Genomic DNA, 12953 nt, shown 5'->3' with positions numbered 1-12953 from the left:
AGTTAACACTATTTAATAGCTTCTATTTATTTATTTTTTTTTTTTTATGGGCCCCGGGCAATGTCGGTTAGTCCTGCTGGTTATTATATAAAAGGCAGTTGTCTGTGTGTTTGTATGTCCAGCTAAAAATAAAAAAAATTTTTAAAAAGCTGGTATATTCATTGCCCCAAGATGAATAATCTCTAAAATTATTCATTCTTTAGAGAGAAAGAGAGGGGGGTGGGTCGGTTTTTCTGCCACTTTATTTACTAATTTGAAAAACTTGTGCCAACTCGTTCTTTGAGGAATCTATTACATAAAGAAAAGTTGTCTGTCTGTGTGTCCAACTAGAGAGAAATAGACTGGAAAGAAGGAGAAAGAAAATGAGAAAGAGACTGATAGAGAGAAATAAAGAGATAGAAGTTTTAATAGAAATATGGTTCACTTTTCCTCCTGGCAACATCAGTTAACTTTCTGTGTATGGGTTCATACCTCTCCAGATAAAGTCAGAAACTACACAAGACAAAAGCTATAAAGCTGGGGTGTTCATTTTTATCATTGCCTTAAACAAAATATGGACACTTTTTTTATGTTAATTCTTTTGTAAATCACCAGGAATAAAATTGAGGTGGATGAGCAGGGGCATATATGCAAAGTGATTTTATTTTTTTACTTTTGATTTATTTTCTTCTTCAAACTTTGGTCTGAAAATCAAATTAAAATATATTTTATTGGTTCATAGTGCAATATTGTTATTGAGGGGAAAACAGGGAGAGAGAGAAAAAGATAAGTTTTAAAAGAACGGTATTACCCACTATTTTAGCTTTCTATTTTGTTATCTATGACCTGGCCAATGCCAGGTACTCTGCTAGAATTGAAAGCTAGACAAGTAGTCGTATACAATGATCTGATAAATACCAATTACGATTGTCAGAATAGGAGGTATGTATTCTTTAAGGCAATTACAGCCATGTATGATTGGAAAATTATTTAGTCCATCATACTATTTATAGTTATAAAATTGTAGACATATTTTCAATAACATTTTTATTCAAGGCAATTCTAAAAATTACAAATATTAAGTAATATTGAAATTTTTCTAGCAATAGAATTTTAGATTTTTTAGAAAAGTATTTGAGTTTTTTTTGTCTGTTTTTTTCTTAATTTAATCCGTTTTCTTTAATATTTGAGGGCGTTTTATTTCATATTAATTTAATTTTTAATTAATTTAATATTTGAGGCACATTATTTAAAGTTAATGTCTGCAAAAGGTTATACAGGTGTAATCAAAGTCAGGTCACAGGATTGACTAGACTTTGATTGCACTTGTATAACCTTTTGCTGACATTGACCATTTAAACTTTTAAATTATCTTTCTGGCAATTTCAAATTCTCTTGCTTCCTCACACAGTACCTGTCAGGTTTACAATTTTTTATTCAAATGACCTTTTGGTACATTTGATAATTATTATTGTTCTTATAGGTCTTTTGTCTAAACGACCTCTGTACACACAGTCTAGGTATTAATAAGATGTCAGGTTCATAATTTTTATTCAAATAACCTTTTGGTACATTTGATAATTATTACAGGTGCATACTTTGTCCAAACGATCTCTCAGCCTAAATATCCAATAAAATAAAGAAAATAGGTGAAACAAAAGTGCAAATAAAAACTCCCAGGTAATACTGGGTCAGTACAGTTTTTGGAATTGCATGAACAGTTTTAGAAGCTTTCACAAAGTATTTATAAGAAGTGTTTGTGTTTAGTAAAAACTAAGTGGTAGGTTCCAATTAAAAAAAAAAAAATCATGATGTAATGACCTTAAAAATTGTAAATCCTTCAGATTGACATCCAGCTTAGATTTCCGTTGAAAGGAGTTTGATTTTATATTGCTTATTAAAGCTGTTTTGTATCAGACCAACAGAGCTACCCAGCATATTTTTTTATTTGGCCTTCGGGACAAGATCAAAGTGTAGTATCTGCTCTTCAGATGCTGCATTTCAATTACTTGTTCTCTGTCAGTGGAGGAGAAATCCTTCACGACTGAGACAATTTTTATTTTTGTTCCTTTTCTCCACGTTAAAAAACGACCCTGGTGTCTAACTCTGTCCCGTGGGGAGACATTGTAAATAGGAACAGAGCTACCCAGCATTGCCCAGGGCCATAAAAACTAAATAAAAGCAGTTAAAAAAGGCAACACCTTTTAGTCTAAAAATTCGATCTCTCCTTCACTTCCTAGTTATCTTTTTATCTTTCTCTCTTTCCCTTAACTCAGAGGTTTTTATTCCCCCCCCCCCCATCAACGGAGATTAGACCATTCCTGTAATATTCTTGACTCTGTTGATTTTGCGGTGGGAGTTTAGTCCTGTGGTGTCGTTCTAGCTATGTCTTCTCTCTTTGAGAAGGGGTTAATTTATTACTAATCCCCTGGGGCGCCCTCACCAGGAAATGCCGATGGGGTTGCCCAGGCACTTTTTGAGTCAGAGTACTCTGGGATGCTGATTGGTGTTTTTTTTTGTTTTTTTTTTGTTTTGTTTTTTTGTTTTTTTTTGCAGTGAGAGGGTATTAAAATTCCTCTCTTTCTCTGTTTCATTATTCCCCAACCCTCTCTTTCACTCCCACCCAGTCCTTTCTTCTCTTGTTTTAATGTGTTGACAGAAAATAAAAATAAGGTAATTTATGATAGCTATTCTTTTTAAATGCAATTTTTTTTTCTAGATTTAAGATATACATCCAGACCAACACCAATTAAGAAAATATAAACTTTGTGGGTCTTTGCTTAATAGTTTTGAAGTTTTAGTTGAACATGCAAACCTGCAGGCAACTACCCTTTGTATAATAGAAGGTGTCCCTTTAGAGCAGATGGTCCCAACATTGGGGTTATGATCCCAACATTGGGGTTATGATCCCAAGTTGGAGGGAGGGGAGGTCAGTTAGCAATTTCCTTTGAATTGTATAGCTTTAAAAGATAGCCATCTAATTATGGTAAGAATGCTCCGCTGTTACCTGTATGAATTTTAAATGAGAAAAGCGTAAAAAGCTTGCTTAAAATGAAAGTACACAAGAGTTATTTCCCTTTTTTTATTATCTGTTCCATTGAATTCAAAATAACAGGATATTAAGTACTTATTACTATTAATAAGATACACCAGCAATTGTAGGTTCGGAGTTTAACAATTTGTGCGCTGTTAATAAATGTGCAAAATTTTTAAATATGATCAGGGGTGTAAGTATTCACATCCTTTCACATTTTATGGAAATTGGTGTCCCCCAATGAGTTAAGCAAAGCTAGGAAGGAGGAGGAGGGGGATAAAATACCAAGATCAAATGTACCACATGAAAAAAAAATGGAATCTTCTTTAGATCTTCATCATTCCAGTAATTAATGGAGCAACCGTACTTCTGGAAATTAATTCCAAAAAACTATCTGGCAAATATACCCGGTGAATCAAGTGCAGGAGAGATATAAACAATTGTACTTTAAGGGTCGGTTAGAATCTTAAAAAGTTGGAATGTATGAGAAGGCGGATGAATAAGAAAATTGAGAGGAAAAAAAAAAACGAAAACTATTATACAATCATTAAAATTGTTTTTTGTTTTATCAATCATAATATGCATATCAGCTTTATTATTTTTATTGATATATAATGTATATATAAATAAAGATTATGTATATAATGTATATAATGTACATATATAAAGCGAGTTCTAATACAAATCTCTTTTTTGAAGAAAAATAGATTCAAGTAAGTTCAAATCTTAAATAATTTTTGTAAAATAGTATAATAAATAATTTTCATTAAGGTTTGCTATCAATATTTCAACATTCTATTAAGTTTTAAAAATGGCAATACAACAGTGGCAATTGTGAAGGTCATTTGTTTGGAGAGAAGAATCCACTTTAACATCTATCTTCTCTCGAAAAAAAAAAAATAGCAATTATATACTTTTTTTCTATTAGAGCAATATATAATTCTGGAATCAATTGTCTAATCATATTTTAAGAATAATTAATATACAACAGTAAAAAAAAATCTGAATTTTCAAGGACATTTTTATGGTCTATCTGAAGAAATATTTAAAATAATTTTATCTGTATGATATCTATGATGTACACATATACTAGTATTGTGAGGTAGATCATGTCGTTATAATTTTTTAAATAAGTTAAGTGATTAAAATTAGACCCACTTATAGGGCTTAATAAAATAATTTTAAATGTTAAAAGATTTTTAAAAATGCGTTTTCTTTTAAGATTAGATTATTCAAAATTATTTTTACTAAATGTATGTATACGTGTTTTCTCTGTATTAATATTAACCTACTTCAGTGGGAGCAGTCACTCATTTATGCTCGTCCAAAAGAAGTTCAGTTTATTTACTATACAAGCTTACAATTGTTTCGGCCTATACTGATATTTATATGAACATCTAAGGTTAGTACATTTATTTAAAATAATTATATTTAAAAACTGATAACTTATTTGTACTGATGATATATTATATAGCATATGATGCAAGACTGTAAAAAAAAAAACATGATAAAAAACAAACTTTCAAATTATAAACGTACAAGAAATATCCCTAGGTTGATATCACTTTTTGTATTTTTTTTTGTATGTTCTTAGCGCTGATGAGCTTCCTGTACTGGAATAAGAAAAAAATCATATGTAGAGAACTGTATATAAAAATATCAGTACGGACTGAAACAATTGTACTGATTTTTTTTAGTGGTCAAGCATAAATGAGCGTCTGTTTCCAGTGAAGCGGGATAATATTAAGAAGTATTCATAGCTCTAATATTGTACTTTCGAGCTATGTAAATCAACTTTGTGTTATTAATATTTATTAGTGTTGGGACGATTAATCAGGAATCAGAAAAATCAGAACTTTTGGGGGTATCGGAATTGGAAAAATTTGTCCCTATTTTCCAATGCCAAAGACGATTCTTTTAATCATCTTTTTTATTTAATTTTGTGTAAAGCAAAAATCTCTCACTGCTGGTAGTAATGATAAAATAATAAATATTCATTTATTTTAAACAACCAGTAAAACTAATATTAATAGACCCCCCCCCCACAAGTGTGTTTTTATGCTTGAATAAATATCTGCATATTCAATGGGTGTTTTTGTAGTACCTATTTACTATGCCTCCCCACGGGACAGAGTTAGACACCAGGGGTGTTTTTGTAGTAATTGGGAATAAATAACAACTTTATTGTTAAATATTTAGAGATTCATAAAGAATCGGAACTGGTAATTTAGTACAGAATCAGTAATTGTATCGGATTCAGAAAAAAAATTGGAATCGCCCCATCACTAATATTTATATTTGAATACAAAATTGAATATATATATATATATATATATATATATATATATATATATATATATGTATAATATAAAGCTGAATGTGTGTGTGTGTGTGTGTGTGTGTGTGTGTGTGTGTGTGTGTGTGTGTGTGTGTGTGTTGTCTGGTCAGGAATAGGCTCCTATATAGTTGACTATTTTAAAAAACTGATTACATATAATAATAGAAGATGTATTGAGACACAGAAATGGGTATGTTTGATCTGGCAGAACGGTGGTTCATTAAAAATTGTGGGGTCTGCGTTCACGCCTAGTCCACAAAGTATGGAAATAAAAAATTTAAAAAAAAAAAAAACGTTTACAAGTGTTTTTTATATAGATGTACATAATACTTTGATAAGTATGTTTCAACTTAAATAGGGATGGTATAATAAAATTGTGGTGTCTGCGTTCGCGCCTGGCCTCCATAGAATGGAAATAGGCACAAACTTTAATAAAGACTTTTCATATCTATCTGCATAAGTATACTTTGATAATATGTTTCAGTTTGAAGAAATACGGTATAATAAAATTATGGGGGTGTTTGTTCGCACCTAACCTCCATAGACTGGAAATATGTCACAAAGTTTAACAAGGTTTTTTAATATAGATCCACAGAATATTGTGATAAGTGTTTCCGTGTGAACAGGTATGGTATAATAAATTATGGGGTTTATCTATTTTATTTTTACTTTCATCATATTTTGCTTTGGTTTTAATACCCCCAAATTCAACCCAAATTTACAACCCTTCCTTTTCATAATCTATCATACTTTCATAAATCAGAGTCCATTTTCTGTAGGTTATTTTAGAACCCAGTCAACGATGGGTACTTTTGCTAGTATATATATATATATATATATATATATATATATATATATAATAGAAAAATCTTATAAATTTATTCAAATTTTCAATAAAGCATTATAAACCTATAAAGAAGATATACAAAATTTTAATTTCCAACAAGGAGTACAAACATACACATACACTATGTGTGTGAGAGCGGATGTTTTAATGTCATTTTCTTGATAAATGTTCTGCTTAAATGTATTAATTGGTACTGTTTTATACTTAAAATATATGCAGTTATTTATAGCAGAAATATATCTCAATCTTGGAAATAATGTTCAATATATTTTCTATTGCTCAACTCATAAATAAAAATGTTAAACTTTTTCCATTTTTTTTTTTTTTTTTTAATTCTGTTATCTTTCCATCTTCTGTTGTGAAAAAGAATAATCTGTATTTCATAATGCATTTGTATATGTTGCAACTGTTTCTGTTTTAAGTTTTTGCTAATAAGAATAAACTTGTTTTATTACAGGTGAAAATGTACACCTGAAGATTTTAGTCCCCAGTGCAGCTGCTGGGGCTATTATTGGAAAAGGTGGGGAAACTATTGCACAAGTGCAGAAAGATGCTGGCGCCAGGGTGAAAATGTCTAAAGCAAATGACCATTATCCAGGTATTTTTTTTTTTTTTTTTTTTTTTTTTACCAACAGTTTTTTGTTTCTATTTACTGGTCTCCTCACAAGGGCAAGCAAAAATCCAGCTGCCAAAATGGGGGACTCTGGATTGTAACAAAATTTCTTTTAAAATTGACTCAGTCTAAGAGGACTTATTTTTTACTGACGGAGAACAGAATAGACCAAGTGTAGCATCAGAACAGATACTACACTATGCTCTAAATCAAAAGACCAAAGAACTTCAATATTGTTGATTTTCATTATTGTTAGTATTTACTTTTTAGCATTTTGAATATGTCTTTATGTCTTACTTTATCAAAGACTTTTGAGAAATCGATAAAACACAGGTAGAGGTCTTTCTGCATTTCTATACATCTTTCCGTCGGCACTGTCATTGGGATTATGGCACTTGTTGTTCCCTTGTCTGCGACAAATCCAAATTGCAATTCTGATATTTCAGATCATATTTTGTTTTGCAGTCTCATCATTAGTATTTTCAGTAAGAGCTTCAATGTATGGTTCAAGCTAATTGTTCTGTGACAGGTTTCTTGGGGAGTGTGACGAATATGGAGATAAGCATATCTGCTAGAATCTTTCCAGTGTCATAAGTTCTATTGAGAAGAACAGATAGCTTATTAATGCCTATTTTATCAAGTGTTTCATGTGTTTCCACTGGTATAGAATCTGGTTCAACAGCCTTTCCTTTGTTCATTCCTTTGATAGCATTTTCAACTTCTGCCTCTAAAATTGGTGGTCCTTTCATCGGGTTTAGTAATCTCAGGCTGATTTCCTCTGTCGTCATAAAAAAGGTCTTCAACATATTCTGCCCATCTGTTCAGTATGTCTGTTTTATCCATCAGGACGATTCCATCTTTCGATTTTATACAGCTGGTATGAGAAGATGATTTCTTGCCTATGATGTCATTGATCTTGCTGTGAATGTACTTACTATCCGTTATTTTTTTTTTTTTTTCAATTTCCTCACATTACTTATTAAGCGCCATGCCGTTTTTGCTTCACCAAACATCATCTTCATTTCTTTATCTATGAACTATACTTTGTGGGGTCCTCCTTTGCTTTTCATCTACTCTTCATTTTGTTGGGGATTTCTTGTATTATCCATTTCTTTAGCTCTTTCTTAGAAGAGAACATCCGTCTAAAACCCTCCTTGATGCTATTCTTCAGCTTTTCCATTGACTTTCTACATCGGTGACTACCTCCAAGGCCGAAAATCTAAGTGCCACTGAAAAACTCTCCTTAATTCTGAGCAACCTCTATTGGAGACAGAAGGCAACAGTTAGAATAGATGGCGAGCACAGGGAAGAAACATTAATGAGAAGAGGAGTCTGCCAGGGTTAGGGTTTTGTCACCAGATTTATCCAACCTTGAGGACATCAAAGGTAGAAGTTTGGGTGGACACAACATAAACCATTTTAAGTATGCAGATGGCATTGTATTAATAGCAGAGACCCTCCAACACATGCTGGATACTGTGGTGGAAGCAAGTGAAATTAAATGACTTGCTTTAAACATCTTAAAAACGGTAAGCATGATAGTATCCAAGAACACCCAAGCTCCAACATGCAAACTACAGTGTCACAATATGTACCATTTAAACAAGTTGATAAATTCAAATATCTTGGATACTAGATCGTATCTGATGGAAGATGCACAACTGAAATACAAAAATCACATAGCCACAGCTAAAGCCACGTTCAAGAGATTGTTATCAAACATGACCAACAGAAACATTAAAAAAGACACCAAATTCAGAATACTCTGAACGTATGTATGGTCTGTTCTATTATACGGTTGTGAGTGCTGGACAATCACTAACACCAAGAGGAAGAGACTAGAGGCAACTGAAACTTGGTTCCTGAGGAGAATTTTGAAGATATCATGGACAGAAAAGAAAACAAACTAGGAAGTATTAGAAATGGCAAACACAGAAAGGTTTCTAATAAGAACAGTATGAAAAAGACAAATGGGGTTTCATGTGTCATGTCTGCAGAAAAAGTGGAATAGAACAGATTAGCTTGACGGGAAAGATCATGGGCAGAAGAAGCAGAGGATGACTGCAAGAAATTTATGTTGACAGTCTGAATACCTGGACAACATAAAAAATGATGAGCAACAATGAATTCATGAATGCAGAGAGAGATGGAGAGATGTAGCCGTGAATGCCTGTACCAGGCAGGACACCACTTGATGATGAGCATTTACTTGGAGTTTATAGACAAATCATTATCATTAGCAACAGGTTTCTAGTACTCGCCACTTCTTTCCATCACAATAGTAAATCACTTTACATTATTGCTACAACTGTTTACCATTAAGTTCTCACTAATAATGGCTATTGGCTTCTTCTGGAATTTGAGTGGATCATGCTCACTTTTCCTAATTCTTTCCAGCTTATCAGAACTTTCACAATAATTTTTTGTAACTGGTACTGGTGTTACCCCCCCCCCAAGCCTATTTTTTTGCTACATATCTATCCTTATTTTCTTGGGTGATTATTTATGCTCATTAGGAGTTCTCATGCAGGCAATCATCAGAGATTGCTCACTGACAATAGCCAGTGATGTTACCTGGAGTCTGGGTGACAGCAGGTTTCCAATGCTTTCCACTTCTTGATGACCTTTGCAAATGAATTTGCATCATTACAGTAGTTACTTGCCATTGACTTTTTACTGGAATTTGGATGGCAATAAGCCCCTCTCCTCAATGACCCACCAGTGGAGGTCTTGTTAGTACTTTCTCTCCTCAGTCTTTCGACCCTTATCAACTATTTGTTGTGTTGTTAATCAATGCCAACATAATTTTATTAGATATTTTATTTTTTTTATTATTTATTTTATTTTATTTATTTATTTATTTTATTTATTCATTTATTTTTTTTTTATTTTTTATTTTTTTTTTGCTGGGGTGGGGGATGTAATTTTGTGGTTTCAGTTTTCTTGATTTCATGTGATGTTCCTCTATCCCCTTGTTCCACTTCTATTATTACAAGAATAAAAAAGCATTGGAAATGCAAAAGGATATAGGGATGGTATGCCAAAAAGTATACAAACAAGATAGCTATGAATGGCTAGGCACATGGAAATAGAATTGCATCCAAAGTATAGCCCTATAGCTTTTCTCCAATCTTCATTCCGTGCCATCATTACAGTTGTAAAAAGCTATAGGGCTATACTTTGGATGCAATTCTATTTCCATGTGCCTAGCCATTCATAGCTATCTTGTTTGTATACTTTTTGGCATACCATCCCTATATCCTTTTGCATTTCCAATGCTTTTTTATTCTTGTTAATTAGTATTTTTACTTACAGTCTTATTTTTAAACTTACATTCATGATAGTATTGTCTTTTTTAGGAGGCGGCTCATTGCCGCCTCCATTAGTAGCAGGTCGCTTCCTGCTGGGTTTTAGGTCTTTGGGTTTTGGGCCTTTGGGTTTTGGGCCTTAGGAGTTGCCTCTTGGTCCTCCATTGGTTCTATATTACATAGAGAGTGCTACCGCCTCTCTGATAAAACAGTTGGAGTATTATAAAGTTCTAAAATGTTCATACCTTCACTATTAAATTTTTCTTGACTTTCTTGCAGTTTCTTTTGCGGTTAATTTAACTTATTTCCTTTGGCGTTTGGTGAGTTCTTAGAAGAACTGGTCTGATCTACTTTTCTTAGCGAGCGAAGAGATTCAGCTGCATTTAACAATGGTTGCTATAGTGTATTTTTGCGCATGCGTGAGAATTTCAAGTTTCCTCCTTATTTTTCAATAGTTTGACAGTAGTCATGTGTCTTTCTGCCAAGAGCGACAGACGTCAGTGTTAGCCGTGATCGTCTAGAGGTTAGGACCCCACGTTGTGGCCGTGCTAACTTAGGTTCGAATCCTGGTCACAGCATTGACATTTTGTACATATTTTACAGTCCAAAATCTGAAGAATTATTTGTTTTTATAACATTGTTTTTTGACGTCGTACTTGCTGATAGGTTACTCTTATAACAATTTTGATCAACTGAGATAAAGATTTCGTGGTTTCATTAACGCTGGTGGGTTACTGTTTAAAGAAAAAAACCTTAACTATTCAAAATATTCAGCGTCCAAGAAATATACGCCACTGGAAAACTGGAACGTCTGTGAGCATCCGGTGTATTATTTGGAGCTGTCCCTTTTGAGAGAAATTCCGTGTTCGAAGTGGTCTGTCTACATTGGGTATATAGTGTTTAAAACTTGTTATTACACGTAATCTTATTTAATTATGGAGTTAGCTAAAAAGCGATGGGTCACTGCACTTCTCCATGTAAAGAGCAGTCGATTGATGCTTGAACTGTTGTCAGAGACCGTTCGTACACCGAGATACATCGTCTCAAAAGAAAGAAGAAAGAAGAACAATTGGCCATTTTTGTACCCTTTTTTTCTGCTCTCTTTTGATATTTTAACCGACGTTCTGACACTCGCTTGATTCGTAAGACACTTCTCTGTAAGAATATGTGCTTTTTGAAACTTATAAGTTGATTTTAGCTGAGATTTGGATAGTTTTGTTTTGTAGGCGTATATAGGCGTGTACGGGCCATCCCTATGTAGAGAGTGCTACCGCCTCTCTGATTAAGTAATTTATATTTTTAAAAAATAAATGATGAAACCATTTGAAAAATTTTTAGCAACAAAATGTTTGCTGTAACCAAAAGTTTGCATGTTCAATTGGACTCAAAAAATTTTGGTTGCAACAAACGTATTTCCCCACTAAAAGGTACAAGTCCTTTTAAATTTTGCTATTAAATGGAACTCTGCTCTTTCCTTCCTATAATGTTTTTATCAACACCCCCTCCATCCATGTGAAGGCATAAATAAAATTAAGAAGAAAAAGAGGGTATGATGTTTGTTTGTTTTTTTTGTTTTTTTATGTACAGAAAATAAAAATTTAAATATTTGATTTTCTAATTTATCAAGATTAGCAACACCTAAATAGAAAATTTTGATTGCTTTGTTGAGCATACAATAAAATTGTGTCTGAGATGAGTATATTTGCTTATCGCACAACACTCTATAATAGATATGAGAAAAAGACGAATATACACGAATAGCATGGGCAATGGCAGAAACCCTAGAAAATGACCATTAGTCTGCAGTGGAATGGAGCTGTAAATGTTTGGTTGCATTTAATGCTACTAAGATTCATCTCCTTTCCGTTAACAACTACAAAACAACCTCAACTAACAATTGCCACAACAAATAACACCCTGGAACAAACACATTGAGGGCATTGTTAAACTTGTTACAAAGAAGATGGACTCCTTCTACCATGCTAGAAAATTATTCACACCAGAGCATATCCTATATCTTTACAAAGTCACCATTTGCCTATGCATGGAGTATTGTTGGCACATTTGGGCTGGTCTCTCACTGTGGTCCAAAAAATAGTTTCAAATCTAATAGGTTGCACACTATTCACCAAGCTCCAACCTCTGTCTCATCGCATTCCTGTGCCTGTTTTACAAGTACTTTAATGGAATGTACTCTGTGCTCTTCTCAACTAACAACAAAAAAAAAAAAGAAGCAAGATCTCACCCCTTCATTGTTGAGGTCCTTAGATGCTGGAAAGCCTTCTACTCTAATAATTTCTTTCCTTAGACTGCTAAACTTTGGAATTTCCTGTTTCATGCTTCCCTGACTGCATTAACTTTTGGAAGTTTAAATGTAATGTGAACAGACAGCTTGTTGCTCAACTCCCCACAGTCCCCTGTTAGATATGATCCCAAATGATAGCTTTTACATTCGAAGTGGCAAGTTTTGAAAAAGAGTAAAACGTATATATATATATATATATCCTGTTAAGAATGGCTGCTTATTACTATAATGCACATGTCAGAAAAAAAAGACCCTAGAAAGCATGTGGAGAACATCTCATTTATTAATGGTTTGTCTATGACAAACTATCAATAAATACCTAAATAATGTAAAGTGGGGTATCAGTATCGTATGACTGGATATGATGCAATACTGAGCCCCCACTTTTTATTATTTAGGTAGCGGGAGAGTAAGAATAAAATAGAATACCGGAGATCATCGATTAACGCCAGTAGTGCCACTTACCTTTATGCCGTTTCTATATTATTTTTGTTCATTATTTTCTCCAGCCCTTATACTAAAATGCTGG

The 12953-nt window shown here is 33.1% G+C and overlaps 1 protein-coding gene across 8 annotated transcripts in view; it reads left to right on the top strand.

The window, feature by feature from the left end:
• Nucleotides 1-12953, top strand: part of LOC145268319 (RNA-binding protein Nova-1-like) — a 198181-nt gene that overhangs the window by 157378 nt on the left and 27850 nt on the right. For all 8 annotated transcript variants that reach the window (XM_080123805.1, XM_080123803.1, XM_080123800.1 and 5 more), the window contains one exon: nucleotides 6656-6796. In XM_080123805.1, the coding sequence (XP_079979931.1) occupies nucleotides 6656-6796 (141 nt within the window). The remainder of the gene's footprint in view (nucleotides 1-6655; nucleotides 6797-12953) is intronic.

The sequence above is a fragment of the Euprymna scolopes genome, chromosome 43 (assembly GCF_053919585.1).
Source record: "Euprymna scolopes isolate OS-2025 chromosome 43, ASM5391958v1, whole genome shotgun sequence".
NCBI classification, from domain to species: domain Eukaryota; kingdom Metazoa; phylum Mollusca; class Cephalopoda; order Sepiida; family Sepiolidae; genus Euprymna; species Euprymna scolopes.
The sequence above is the reverse complement of the archived record's forward strand: the minus strand, read 5'-3'. Positions and strand labels throughout refer to the sequence as shown.